The sequence below is a fragment of the Melampsora larici-populina genome, assembly GCF_000204055.1.
Source record: "Melampsora larici-populina 98AG31 unplaced genomic scaffold MELLAscaffold_3, whole genome shotgun sequence".
Taxonomy (NCBI): Eukaryota; Fungi; Basidiomycota; class Pucciniomycetes; order Pucciniales; family Melampsoraceae; genus Melampsora; species Melampsora laricis-populina.
This window is the reverse complement of record NW_006768767.1, coordinates 937,633-950,367: the sequence shown is the minus strand read 5'-3', so window position 1 is coordinate 950,367 and position 12,735 is coordinate 937,633. Positions and strand designations below refer to the sequence as shown.

The 12,735-nt window shown below is 37.6% G+C and overlaps 3 protein-coding genes across 3 annotated transcripts; all 3 read left to right on the top strand.

Annotated features, from left to right (window-relative positions):
- Positions 1 to 2,850: 2,850 nt before the first annotated feature.
- Positions 2,851 to 4,197, top strand: MELLADRAFT_70773 (uncharacterized protein; the record flags this gene model as incomplete). The annotated part of the gene is made up of 4 exons (XM_007405312.1): positions 2,851 to 3,213; positions 3,312 to 3,449; positions 3,523 to 3,670; positions 3,758 to 4,197. The coding sequence occupies 4 exons, from the start codon at positions 2,938 to 2,940 to the stop codon at positions 3,805 to 3,807; spliced, it is 612 nt and encodes a 203-aa protein (XP_007405374.1).
- Positions 4,198 to 4,910: 713 nt separating this feature from the next.
- Positions 4,911 to 10,000, top strand: MELLADRAFT_46768 (uncharacterized protein; the record flags this gene model as incomplete). The annotated part of the gene is made up of 8 exons (XM_007405313.1): positions 4,911 to 5,827; positions 6,557 to 6,855; positions 6,944 to 7,759; positions 7,847 to 8,775; positions 8,886 to 9,002; positions 9,113 to 9,192; positions 9,336 to 9,407; positions 9,697 to 10,000. The coding sequence occupies 8 exons, from the start codon at positions 4,930 to 4,932 to the stop codon at positions 9,759 to 9,761; spliced, it is 3,276 nt and encodes a 1,091-aa protein (XP_007405375.1).
- A 992-nt stretch (positions 10,001 to 10,992) lies between these two features.
- MELLADRAFT_70771 (uncharacterized protein) lies at positions 10,993 to 11,848 on the top strand (the record flags this gene model as incomplete). The annotated part of the gene is made up of 2 exons (XM_007405314.1): positions 10,993 to 11,132; positions 11,204 to 11,848. The coding sequence occupies 2 exons, from the start codon at positions 11,084 to 11,086 to the stop codon at positions 11,563 to 11,565; spliced, it is 411 nt and encodes a 136-aa protein (XP_007405376.1).
- Positions 11,849 to 12,735: the final 887 nt, after the last annotated feature.

The window sequence follows — 12,735 nt, the reverse complement described above, 5'->3', positions numbered from 1 at the left end:
ATCTTTTGCCAGCTGAGCACGGTAGTCAGTTAAAAAGTTTTCGATCAAATGTACAATCTTCTCACTACAATCAAGGATGTTGTTGAGATTAATTTTGATGTATTTCTTGATCCGTCCATGAGCGCCTTCACCTCGCGATGTTACTGTGTGCCCGAGATGACAGACAGAGTTGGGCCATGCCTTGACAAACTTATGCTTGTATGGACCAATCCATGTATCTTCCAGATACTTTACATTGGTGGGCGAGTGTGATTTTTTGAACGTTGACCAGGCCAACAAAAAATCTTCTTCCGTGGTGGAATACATGACCTACAAGAAGAGATTTCAGTAAAGTATTATATCATACAAAGCAAGAAAAACACCCACAGATCTCCAGTCCTTCATAAAGGTGTCCCACTCTTCTTTCGGTTTTCCAGAGAAACGAGGCTTGCAGGTCTTGATTACATTCTTCTCAATATGCCAGATACACAGCAAGATTTCCGCTGTGTCGAAATGGATCCTGATTGCCGCAATTAGGGCAAGCTCTCAATCGGTGACAAGGACTTGGGGTAGATGGCCTTTGTGAAAGAGATCTTTGAAGTACTTCAGAGCAGTTGTGTATGACTCCTTGCTTTCTGTCTTCATGAAGATGAAACATGCTGAAAAGGTTGTGTGAAGCGCAGTTGTACCCATAATATGGAGTAATGGGAACTTTGACCGAGTTGTCTTGTATGTAGCATCCAAGATAAAGACCTCGTAGTTGATGCGCAGGAGTGAAATCGAATCTGGATGTGCAAAAAAAACATGTGTCACCTGGCCTTTGTCATTGGTCTTGACTTTGATCTTATATCCCTTTCTGGTGAAGCTTTCAACTAAAGTGTCCATGGGAGTTCTTCCATCTAATTTATCCCACATTGCTTGTCTCTTGAGATTATACAACTTTCTACGGGGGATATTTGCACCACCATCTATGTTGCAGAGTTGAACCTGAATATTGTGTATTTCAGTCTTGGCTTCAAACATCAATTTGACTGCCTTGTCCTGGGTTTCAGTGAGTCGGAGGTGAACTGGAAGAGCAGATGCCGCAGAGGAAGGTCCGTGATTGTGCATAGGTTCCGTGACAATGAAGTTCCACGTGTTGGCCTTTGATTCCATTCCTATGAGCTGGAATGGGCAGTTGGTAACACAGGTAGAGGCCTTCCGCTTACATGTCTTATCTGTCAGACCATGTCTATTACGGTAGGTCCCTCCAAGTGTACATTTGTAGTATATTCTTTGAAAACCATTATTCTTCTTTGATGTCTTTGTCACCACTCCGTAACCGTGCTGAGCAGCAAAAGAGTTGATTTTCTGTTGCATTGCATCCTTGGTTGCGTAAGTGGTTTCTATCAAAGCTGGTGGTGGTGGTGGTAATGGCTGTGCGAGTTCTCCTTTGATCATTGATTTGGAAACATGAATTTGAAGGTGAGTAAAAATATTTACAAAAAACCTTCTCCACAACAATCTTGAGAAAAAAAGAAAGCCCACGGTCACATGTAGCATGGTCAATACATGTATGTAGTAAGTCTAGCCGAGTCACGTGATGTGTGGCCGTAGCAAAGTTGAGTGTGGCCCGAGTTGTTTCCAAAAAGTTATCCTGTGCTCAACTCTCTGATTTTCAAACCGCAAAAAATTCATTCAATATAATTTACCATACTCAGAAGGAGATACCAGCTTTTTAGGTGCTCTGGTTATCATTCAAGGTTTCCACAATACTTCCGCATGTCCAATCTGCCTTGTCAAATCTTATCTTTGAGTTTGAGACAATTGTGTTATCACTTTGCCTGAACTTTTTGTCACCTCCAATGGTTCTCTTCCATCTTGTTCTTGGTTTGTATCAAGATCCCACACCCACTTTGACAAAATAAATTCTGGACATTCATTGTGTTCTGGTGGTGCCGTGGCTTTAGCACAGTTGGGGCATACTATGGACTACATCAAGAGCGCCGGACACTGGTTGTCTGAAGCGTTTTTAGTATGTGTTTCTGGGCACGTTGCTTTAAGATTACCGGAGAATCAAAATCATGTAATTGGTGATGTGTCTCATATTGATGCCAGGGTTTGTTTTTCTTAAAAAAGTAAGTCTTTGGATGAAGTGTTAAGACTGGTCAATGGCTCTTGTGCCTTTGCCTTACTATCATTGGTCAATGGCTTTTTTGCCTTGTGTGATATTTGGCTTCTTTATGCCTAGGTTTTGGATTGTTTGGTTTGATTACTTTCAGAAACTGACAATTTTCTTCTGTTTTACTTATTTCTATCCTGTCCTACTTCACCACTCTATGGATACGTCTGTAGGCGGGTCAGAGAGGGTGTTTTTTGTTCTTTCAAGTAATTCACTGATCTAGCCTAGGAATTTGCCCAAAACCACACCTGTCTTTCAGGATTTTCAATACTGAGTATTGTAAGTTCTACAAATTACATTTCTTCAAGATGGATTATCAGTCAAATCAATCAAAGAAATCAAGAACATCAAACCATGAGTTTGTATCGAGTAGGCCAACAAAACCTGCATCATTTTGGGAATCCACACGATCAAACTGACGGAGTGGTGACTTGATGGGTGAATTGAAGGGATGAGGTGATGCTGGAGCATGTTGGTGTGATATGAACAGCACATTGAAACTTGTGAAGGGAACAATGTGATTAAAATTCACATATGTAGCCGGTGCGCGGTATAAACCCATACTCCATGGGTTAATGGGGGTTTCCTAGCCGTCCCCGAGTAAATTTTGCAAATGGATCCCCTGGTAAACCGATCTGATCTGATCTGATTGGTCGAAAAGTTTGAGCGCATACACTCCTGACACTGTTTACCAACTCAACTGAGCAATTCATTATCAAATCAACCTCACCACAATCCTTTTGCTTTTCAAGAAACCAACGATCAGTACTTCCAATCAACTACCTCACCACATCGAAATGCGATCAAGATTCCTCACATCAACTCATCGTCAACTATGTCTTCTTAGATGTAAAGCATTCCCAAGCACTACTTTTCTTCAACGATCAAATTCAACATCATTTTTACAAACCAGATCATTTCAAATCGATACTGAAACTGAAAGAGAACCGAAAAATGAACACAATCGTTTACCTATCCCTTCATCTTCATCTTCAACATCCTCAAATTCTAAACCAACACCAACACCAAACTTATCCCATCGATCAACCAAAACTAAACAAGTCCTAACACTCGTAAATCAACCCAATTCACTCTATACCCTTCCAAAAAAGACTCATCGAAGCATAAAAACAACCAAGTTGACTTTTTTTATAATTTTTGGTTTGGTTAGACACCTAAAGCTATCAAACAACTAGAAGAACTTTTAAATCCGACCAAATCAAATCAATTACCTGGAAGACTAGTAAGAGTAGGTGTGAGACAAAAAGGGTGTGCAGGCATGGCGTATGATTTATCATATGTTTCAAGTGTAAGTTAATCTGTGCTGTGCGAATCGAATTCCCAAAGCTTTCTACTGATTTTTCTTGATTTGGATGAGATAGCCAGGAAAGTTTGATGAGATCGTAACGGGTGAAACTGAAAATGGTCAACAAGTCAAAGTGATTATCGATTCTAGAGCTTTATTAACGATCATTGGTTCTATAATGGATTATGAAGAAAGTTCACTTGGTTCTAGATTCGTCTTTCAAAGTCAGCTTTACCCTCTTTCTCTTTTTGAAAATCATTGAAACTTTTGATATTGATGTTTCAATTTTTTTTGGTGGGTTTGGGGGTTAGATCCAAATGTTAAAGAACAATGTGGATGTGGTGAAAGTTTTATGGTTTGATCAATCTCTAGTTTCTTTTTCTGGTAAAAGAGAATCAATGTGATTCGTTTTTTGAAACCACATCAAAGCATCATTTCTTGTTTCCCATCTCATGGTTTTGTTTTTTTGTACAAGTATCTTTATCTTTGTTTTTGCAAGCTCTTTAGGTTTGTCTCTCTTTCCTCTTTATATATGAGAAGTAACATACCACCTCGCTCTTATAGTTATAGCCACATACATGTAGAAGAGATCCTCATGAATGGTGTTTCTTTTTGGGTTTCTTTGATTTGATTGGGATTTTGAAGAGAGAGGTCTGATTGGATTTAAATAAGTAGTTGATTGTTTATAGAGTGGATGGATTAGTTTGAGAAGATAGTTGGTTTTGTATTATCAAATCGATTTGTAGCGTTCAAGTTTACCATGGAACGAGTTTTAACATAGGGGAATAATAGGTGTTGAGTGAGGTTGAGTCTTAACTTAACAAAGTCCCTCATGCAAGGTTGAGTCGTGAAATAAGGAAAATGGCTTATAGGATTTAGGTTGCTTTCGTTCTATAAGCTTCTGATGACGTTTGGTAAAGAGCACTCTGTACGGTTTTCAAGGATCACTGGATTGGTTTTCAGCTTTAGTGCTTGCTTCCTTTTCCTCTTACCATCTTATTACCTATCATTCATTGTAGTCGTCCAAATCATTATCACCAAGCTTTTTCTCTTTTCCTATCGAAAATTATCACCTTGCTATTTGTTTCCCACCGTTCCTCCCATTTTTTTGATTGTGCTCACGGTTATTCTTACATTTTCAGTGTTAGGCCGCCCCTCGGGTCTCTGGTTTCTCTCTCTCACTGCAATTCGCTCAGGCCCTCCGGGGTCGTCCGGCGTTTTATGTAGCAGCAAAAGGATTTTGGTTCAAAGTGACTCCCGCACCTCGAACCTCTTCCCTCGATAAGAATCTGGAATCTAATCAGTGACAGTGTGAGAGTGAGAGTGAGAGTGAGAGTGAGAGTGAGAGTGAGAGTGACTGCGGGATCGGGTGAATCTAGATTGGAAATGAAAAATTGAATGATCATGTAAGCAGTCTCAATCGAATTAGAAACTGACTGATCACAGCAACTGATCAATTCTCAACTTCAACTCTTCAGAAAGAATGTCATCATCATCATCATCATCACCAGATAACAACAACAACAACAACACTCAATCAATCACACCATCTCAACCTATCCGATCAAATTCAACCTTCCTAACACCTCCTTCACCAACAACCACCACCACCAACCTAGTCACCAAACTCAAAAACCATGTACCCAAACGATTATCACTAAGTACTTCATCTAGATCCAAATCATCTTCATCTTCTTCTACTCATTCAATCAGTCCAATCCAATCTAAACATCTTTCGACAATCAACAACAACACTGTCAATCATCCGATTCCTGCCATCTTGAAAATCAGAATCGAAGCTGGTCAAGATTTATTAGCAAAAGATCGAAATGGTAAATCAGATCCGTTTTGTAAATTATCTTTAATCAATCCATCAAATCAAAATCAAGTAAATCCTATCATCTTACAAGAACAATCAAAATTAGTTTCAGACATTAGATACAATACTTTAAATCCAATTTGGTATCAATCTGATCTATCTCTCGATATCGGTTCAGCTTCTATAGAATGTATTATCTTTCCTAGATCGATTTTAAACAATTTAGTCAAAGTGATCGTATTAGATAAAGATAGATTAAAGAATGATTATTTAGGTGAATTAGAAATTAATTTGTTAGATTGGATCGATTCGATCGGAATCAATTCAACTTCAACCTCCACTTTTTCGAATCTAAGTTTCAATTCTTTGTCAAATCCACCCAGATGGTATTCCTTGGTCAGTTCCAAATCTCGTACTAAAGTCACAGGTCAATTACTTGTCAAGATTGGATTTCTATCTGGATTAGATTTTCAAACTGCTACAAGTTCTTTACCTACTACTGTCTTAAGTTCTTTACCATTTTCATCTTCACCCATCTTGGAAACTTCAAATCTTGAAAAGAGTAGTCCATCCTCACAAGAACAAGATGACGATCAATTCATGAAAGAGATCGCTGGTACATTACAATCGATCATCACCAATCATGAATCTCCATCTCGATCCACCACTCAAGCTCGTCAATCTCCTGCTTCTGCAACGGCTCTAGTTTCAGGATCAATCGAAACCGAAACAGATGAACAAGATAAACAAAAGAGAATCCGTCGGATCTTGAACTCTAACAAGAAACTCCGATCGATTGTATCCAAGAAGATCAGACGGAAATCAACTACTGCTATGAATCACAATTCAGCAGGAGAAACAGAAGAAGTAGAAATGAATGAAGAAGGACTTGAAAGAGGTCAAACAGTTCTAAGTGCCAATCCGACGCTCGGGGTTGGAACAAGAGCTAAGGGTAGGATTGTAAGTGGACAAGAATTGAGTGAAGCGATTGGAGAAGACAGTCCGAATTCAGATGAAGATTCATTATACTCAATCATTTCAACTGATGATGAAAGTAGTGAAGATTTAGAAACTCAATCGATTCGAAACCTTAATCTAGATGAACCGAATCCGACCTCAGGAATCGAATCTGAACTAGGTCCAGCTTTTGAAGCCAACAATCCACCAAGTTCTTCTATGAATTCTACATTGGTAGTACCTCCTGCAATGAGTCGTTCATCAAGTTCATCAAGTAAAAAGTTACTTTCGATCCCAAGTGCATTAACGAAAAAAATCCCAACTGGAATCAAAGCCTTTGCACCTAAACCCAACCTATCCTCCTCATCCGAACCTCCTCATCCAAGTAAATCGGTCAGATTAACCGAACCTACCAGTCCTACTATCATTAAGAAACCTAATCGAAAGTTTCATCAGAGATTGAGAAAACAAAAATCAGAACATAGTTTTAAAGATGGACATCTTACCAAAGATGATGTGATGGGGATTTGTTTCATCGAACTGGATAAAGCGATCGGATTACCTTATTGGAAATCAGTCACTAGGATCGGATTTGATATGGATCCATTTGTGATTATTAGTTTTGGTGAAAAGGTGAGTGTTTGAGAATTCCTTTAAAAGTTGATCTTGGTTTATGTTTTCATGAATTTCTGACTTGATCGGATTGATTGAAACGGTTTAGATTTTTCGTACTAAAGTGATCAGACATTCACTCGAACCGGTTTGGGATGAAAGATTATTTTTTCATGTGAAACGAGAAGAATTGAATTATACGATTCTGTTTAGTTTATTTGATTGGGATAAGATGTCATCAAATGATTATATTGGAGAAGTGAAATTACCGATGATCGAGTTGATTGAAGCTAATCAAAAGAAGATGAACATCGATTCGAAAACTGGATTGTATCAAGTAGATGAAAATGGAAAGTTGTGGGGAGATTCGATGATCAATTATGAGTTCTTGATCGAGAGTCCGAGTCCGAGTACGAGTCCTTTGAATTCGAATTCGAAGAGTAGTAATTCATCAGATCTTAGTAATCCTAGTCCTCCTGCTTCCGCTACTGTTTCATCAACCACAACTCCAAGTAAATTGTTTATCAAAGCTAAATATGTTCCTTATAGTGCATTACGACAAGTGTTTTGGAGAAAGTATTTGGAATCGTTTGATACGGATGAATCGGGTACGATTTCGAAGATCGAATTAGTCTCGATGTTAGATTCGTTGGGATCTACGTTGAGTTCAGAAACGATTGAAAGTTTTTTTCGTAGGTTTGAAGATGGGAAACCCAAGGGATTAAGTGAAGTTGAGATCGAATCGAAAGTGTTGAGTTTTGATCAAGTGATTTGTTGTTTAGAAGATGAATTGATTAAGAAACCAGAAGAGAAAAGGAAAGTTAAGAAACGAAAGGTGTATGATGAAGAAAGGGATTTAGGAATGAAGAGTGATGGTGGGGAAACAGAAGAAGAAGAAGAAGGGGATTTACCTTGTGAGGTGGATGTGCCACTTGGATTTGTTGGACATAATCCGGTTCATACGGTGGTTGAAAAAGAAGAATTGAATGAAGTGATCATTGGTGAAGAAAAGAAAGGAATAGAAGACATCGAAGTTGAAGACCCATCACCCAAAGAAGTAGAGGAAGAAGAAGAGGAAGAAGAGGAAGAGGAAGGAAAAGTGGAAAAAGTGATCAATATTTCAAGATGTCCGATCTGTCATAAAGAACGAATCAATTCAAGAATGGAGATTGATATAGTGACACATTTAGCAGTTTGTGCATCAACGGATTGGTCAAGTTTAAGACATATCTTATCACCTGGAAACTTTGTCACATCAAATCAAGCTAATCGAAAATGGTTTACAAAAGTGATTGGAAAAGTACAGAATGGAAAGTATTCATTAGGAGCGAATTCGGCCAATATAATTGTGAAAGATCGAATCACTGGTAGATTAGTAGAAGAAAAGATGCAAGTGATTGTGAGAGTTGGGATCCGATTGATGTATAGAAGTTCAGGATCGAAATCAAGAATGGAAAAAGAAAAGGTGAAGAAAATGTTAAAGTCTTTAACGATTAAACAAGGAATGAAGTATAATTCGATTGAATCTCGAAAAGAGATTTTAGGGTTTATTGAGTTTCATGAATTAAAGTTGGATGAGATTTTAAGACCGATTGAAAGTTTTGAAACGTTTAATGAGTTTTTTTATCGAGAATTGAAACCGGGGTGTCGAAAGATTGAAGGAGGAAAGAATGAAGAAGTTTTAGTGAGTTGTGCTGATTGTAGAATGATGGTGTTTGAAAACCTTGGAATAAGTAAATCGATTTGGATTAAAGGAAAAAGTTTTAGTTTGAAAAAAGTGTTGGGTGAATCGATTGAATTGTCAAGTAATGAGACAGAAGAAGAAGAAGAGAAATGGACGATTGGGATCTTTAGATTGGCCCCTCAGGATTATCATCGGTTTCATTCACCTTTGGATGGGGTTGTGGAACAGATCGAAAAGATTGATGGACAGTATTATACGTAAGTCGTCACGAAGGGTTACAAGTTTGATTTATTAAAACCAAATCGAACCAAACAGGAATAGATGATGTAATCATGAAGACTGATCTTTACTTTTTTTGAATATGTAGAGTGAACCCAATGGCCATTCGGTCAACAATAGATGTGTATGGAGAAAATGTGAGAGTGATCATTAGGTTCCAATCCAAAGGCTTTGGTAAAGTTTATTGTGTATTAGTTGGAGCCATGTAAGTTTTCTCAAACCCATTCAGTTTAGTGGTTTGTGTGTGGGTTTTTTTACTACTTTGAGTGATTATTGATTTGATTGAGGTTTTTTTGGGGGGTTTGTTTGTTTTAGGATGGTAGGAAGTATTGAGGTGGGAGTGAAAGTTGGAGACGTATTGAAAAAAGGTGATCATTTGGGCTATTTCGCTTTTGGTAAGTTTTTTGATTTTTTTGAATCAAATCAAATCAAATCTCTTGGTTTCTTTTTTGTATTGTGGTGAAACTGATGGATTTGATGCTTTTTTCTTCTTTTTTCTTCTTTGTTTGATTTTGATTTTTCTTTTGGGGGGCGTTAGGTGGGTCTACTATTTTAGTGATTGGGGAAAGTGAAATGATTGAATGGGATGAAGATCTTTTAATGAATTCAAGTTAGTGATTATATTTTTCTCTCATTAGCGGTACACAAATATCAAAACCGTATGAAAAACCCGCATGAAAAAACCACATGAAACCGCATGGTTTTTTTAGGTTTCCCCGCAAAAACCAAAAAAACCATGCGGGTTTTCATGCAGTTTTTCATACGGTTTTCCCATACGGTTTTGATATTTGTGTACCGCTATTTTCTCAATCTCATTTTTTTACGGATCTTGGAATTGATCAAACTGTTTTTTTGGTTTTGGTTGTTTTTGGTTTGGTTGGGGTTGTTGAATATTTTAGAAGCACCAATTGAAACTTTAGTTAGGGTTGGAAACCAAGTAGGAATTAAAAAGAAGAAGAAATAATGAGGTTTTTGTGGAGGTTTTTTTTCGTTTGAGAATGTGGTTTTAGAAATCGGGATGTGGTTTTGATTTTTTCATTGAATGAGGTGTCTTTCAGTTTATGAGCAAGGTTTTTCTCTTTATTATTATCATAGTGTAGTTTTTTTTGGTTTATTTATGGTTTAGATTTAGATTTAGATTTAGATTTAGATTTGTAGTTTGAATGGTTTTTTTTTATTTTTGGACTCTGATATAAGTTTAGTTGAACGATTTTTTCCTATACATGTTTTGTTTTGATCTGGCAAATTGTAATAAGTTGATTGTGTTGAGGAATGATAAGAATGTGTAAAAAGATTTTAGAAAGGTTTTGAAGTGGTTTTTTGTAAAAAAAAAGCTCATTTTTTCATGTTTTTTTCATGTTTTTTTACATGATAAAAGTTTGGATGTGTGGGTTTATTTTTAGAAGAGAAGGTTTTGGAGGTAATAGGAATTGAAATTGGATTGGTAGATGAAGAAATAGTTAAAAGTTTATGCTGGAAATGAACATATCAAAATTCAAGAAAATCCAACTCCTAATTATTGACAATGATCCAAGAGTTTTTTAGACGTTAGATTCAGAAAAACAAACCACTTTCTGGTGATACGTGATTTCATGGGATTATCATGATAGTTCCCTGTAAAACTCTGCAGTGAGGTATAAATCTTGGAAAAAGTTAATCATTCATCTTGAGTGATAAATATAGATATATATGCTACTATAATTCCCAAGACTCTTTAACTTCAACTTCAAGCAAAGGTGGTAAATTATTTGAAGGAAGACAAGTTTGGCGATACGGAGTGACTTCTTAGATCTCCTGATCGACCATTATGCGGTTCACTACTGCCAGAATGATTAACGTTCACGGACTTTCGTCGAGCCAATAGCTGTCCATAGCTTTGAAGAGTCTGAGAAATCTTTTCGTAAGATCAACGCGGTATAAAGAGGTATAAAGCCCTTCTTACCTTTAATCATGAGACTGATTCGGACTCAACTTCGCGTTTACGGCTACTCAGAGATGTTTTGGTATAGAACCGGGGTTCTTTGATTAAGATTTGAGTCGATTTCAGTCGCCATATACCTATAATTGGGTTCTACCCATGCGCCGCTTTTTCATCGAAACGAGGCTATGTAAAGCCAAAAACCACGCAGACTCAGTGGACACCTCATGAAGTGAAGGAGCGTGTGGCTCGTCTAGAACTTTCACTTCTATATCCATCTTACCAGTTTCCTATTTAACTGAATCTCAGCTACCTTGTTTTCATTTCCTACCTTGAATTCCGGGATCCTATACGAATCATAAATCAACATGCGAACTTCATTCTTTACTTGTGTGACCCTGATTATTGTCATCAACGGTAAGACAACAGTCCATGATGTTGGTGATAGTACGAAGATATGAGAGATTCATTCTACGTTTTTTCTTTAGGTCTTATCCAAGCTATGCCTATAGCCCACGGTGATCAAGACCATCCAGATATCCTCAGCGCATATATTTCACCTGCTGATCGAAACCAATTCAACCTCGCAAAGTCAGCTCATCAGCTTCCACAACACACGACAATCAATACTGATCCCAAGGATTCGGATCCGAATGGTCTGCTTCTTCGTACCAGAGAGCTCAAAGTGGCCCAACCAAATCAGATTGAAGCAAAACATGATTTTTTAGCTATCCGGACTAGAAATATAGCTGCTCTCAGTATTGGTTCAACTTCGGATGATGATAGTGATGATCTTAGAATCGTTCCTTTGTTTGATCGAGTAGGAAATTTTCGTAGTACACCATATTGAATTCACAACATTATATTTAAGATCCGTTTTTTTTTAGTTCAATTTCATCTTACAATTATTTAACAATACGTCGACGGTCACACTCATATGTTCGTTTTTCAAAGTAATGACTCCTTTTTCTTTGCTAGCGTAGCTGTTTTTTTGGCAATTTTTTTACATTTTTTTGTACTTGTAAATTTACTTAAATGAAGAAGTCATCGAGCTGTGAAAGAGGAAATCTTTTTGAATCTAAAGGTTCTGGCTCTTAGTACTCATATCTTTTTTGTCAACATCATCTCCGTACAGATAACAGAGTGCTCATGGGAGTCATTTTCCTTTGTGTACTTGCTTATTATACCACTGCTTTGTAAGACTCTCTTGTCATTTTCCTTGATGAGGAAACCTTCACGCAAGACTCCTTGCGGAGTTTTGGTTTTGGTACTTCTCCACTATTGAAATGTGGATCAATCTTGACAAATACGAGAAGTGCTTGATTGATAAATACATTCATTCGAGTCAACATTATTTCAAAGCCTTGAGTACAAAACGTCACAATACTGGTAAGCCAAAACTGGATAAGTCATATATGAGGTTTAGGAGGTTTACGAGAACGACCATTCATGCTTCTTCAATGAGAACAGCAGAATAGAAGCACGCTGGTGGTTGGTTACTCGAGGTAAACCATAGGAATTCCTTCCACAACGTAATCGATATTTACTCTCCTTGCATAGCTAGTCTGTTCAATATGGATAAACTTTTGCCAATCAAAATGTAAATTGAAATGGTACTACTAACCACATCCTAGGCGGCGGCCAAGCAGGATCAATCTCCTCCAAGTTACCCTTTCCCTTAAACTTGGACTTAATTTGGGCTTGTCCATTGAAGATATGTCTCTTCAACCTTTGCTGAGCTGATCCTTTCCACCTTTCAAATTCTTCCTGGTTTCTTTTTTGCCATGGAAAGATTTTGATATTTCCCAATGACCCTTTGAGAACATGAAAAGGGTTGTGATCCTCTCGTTGGGGATGTCATAGACCATCAATATCACGGTCCCTGTTTCTAAGGAAGAACATCAGGAACTCATCATTGCTCCTCACCTGTCAATAAGTTGCATTGCCAGATATCTCCAGGTTGTATACACTGGTAATCTGTGGTCTAAAAGCTACTTTGACTGGCCATTGGCCCTCCATG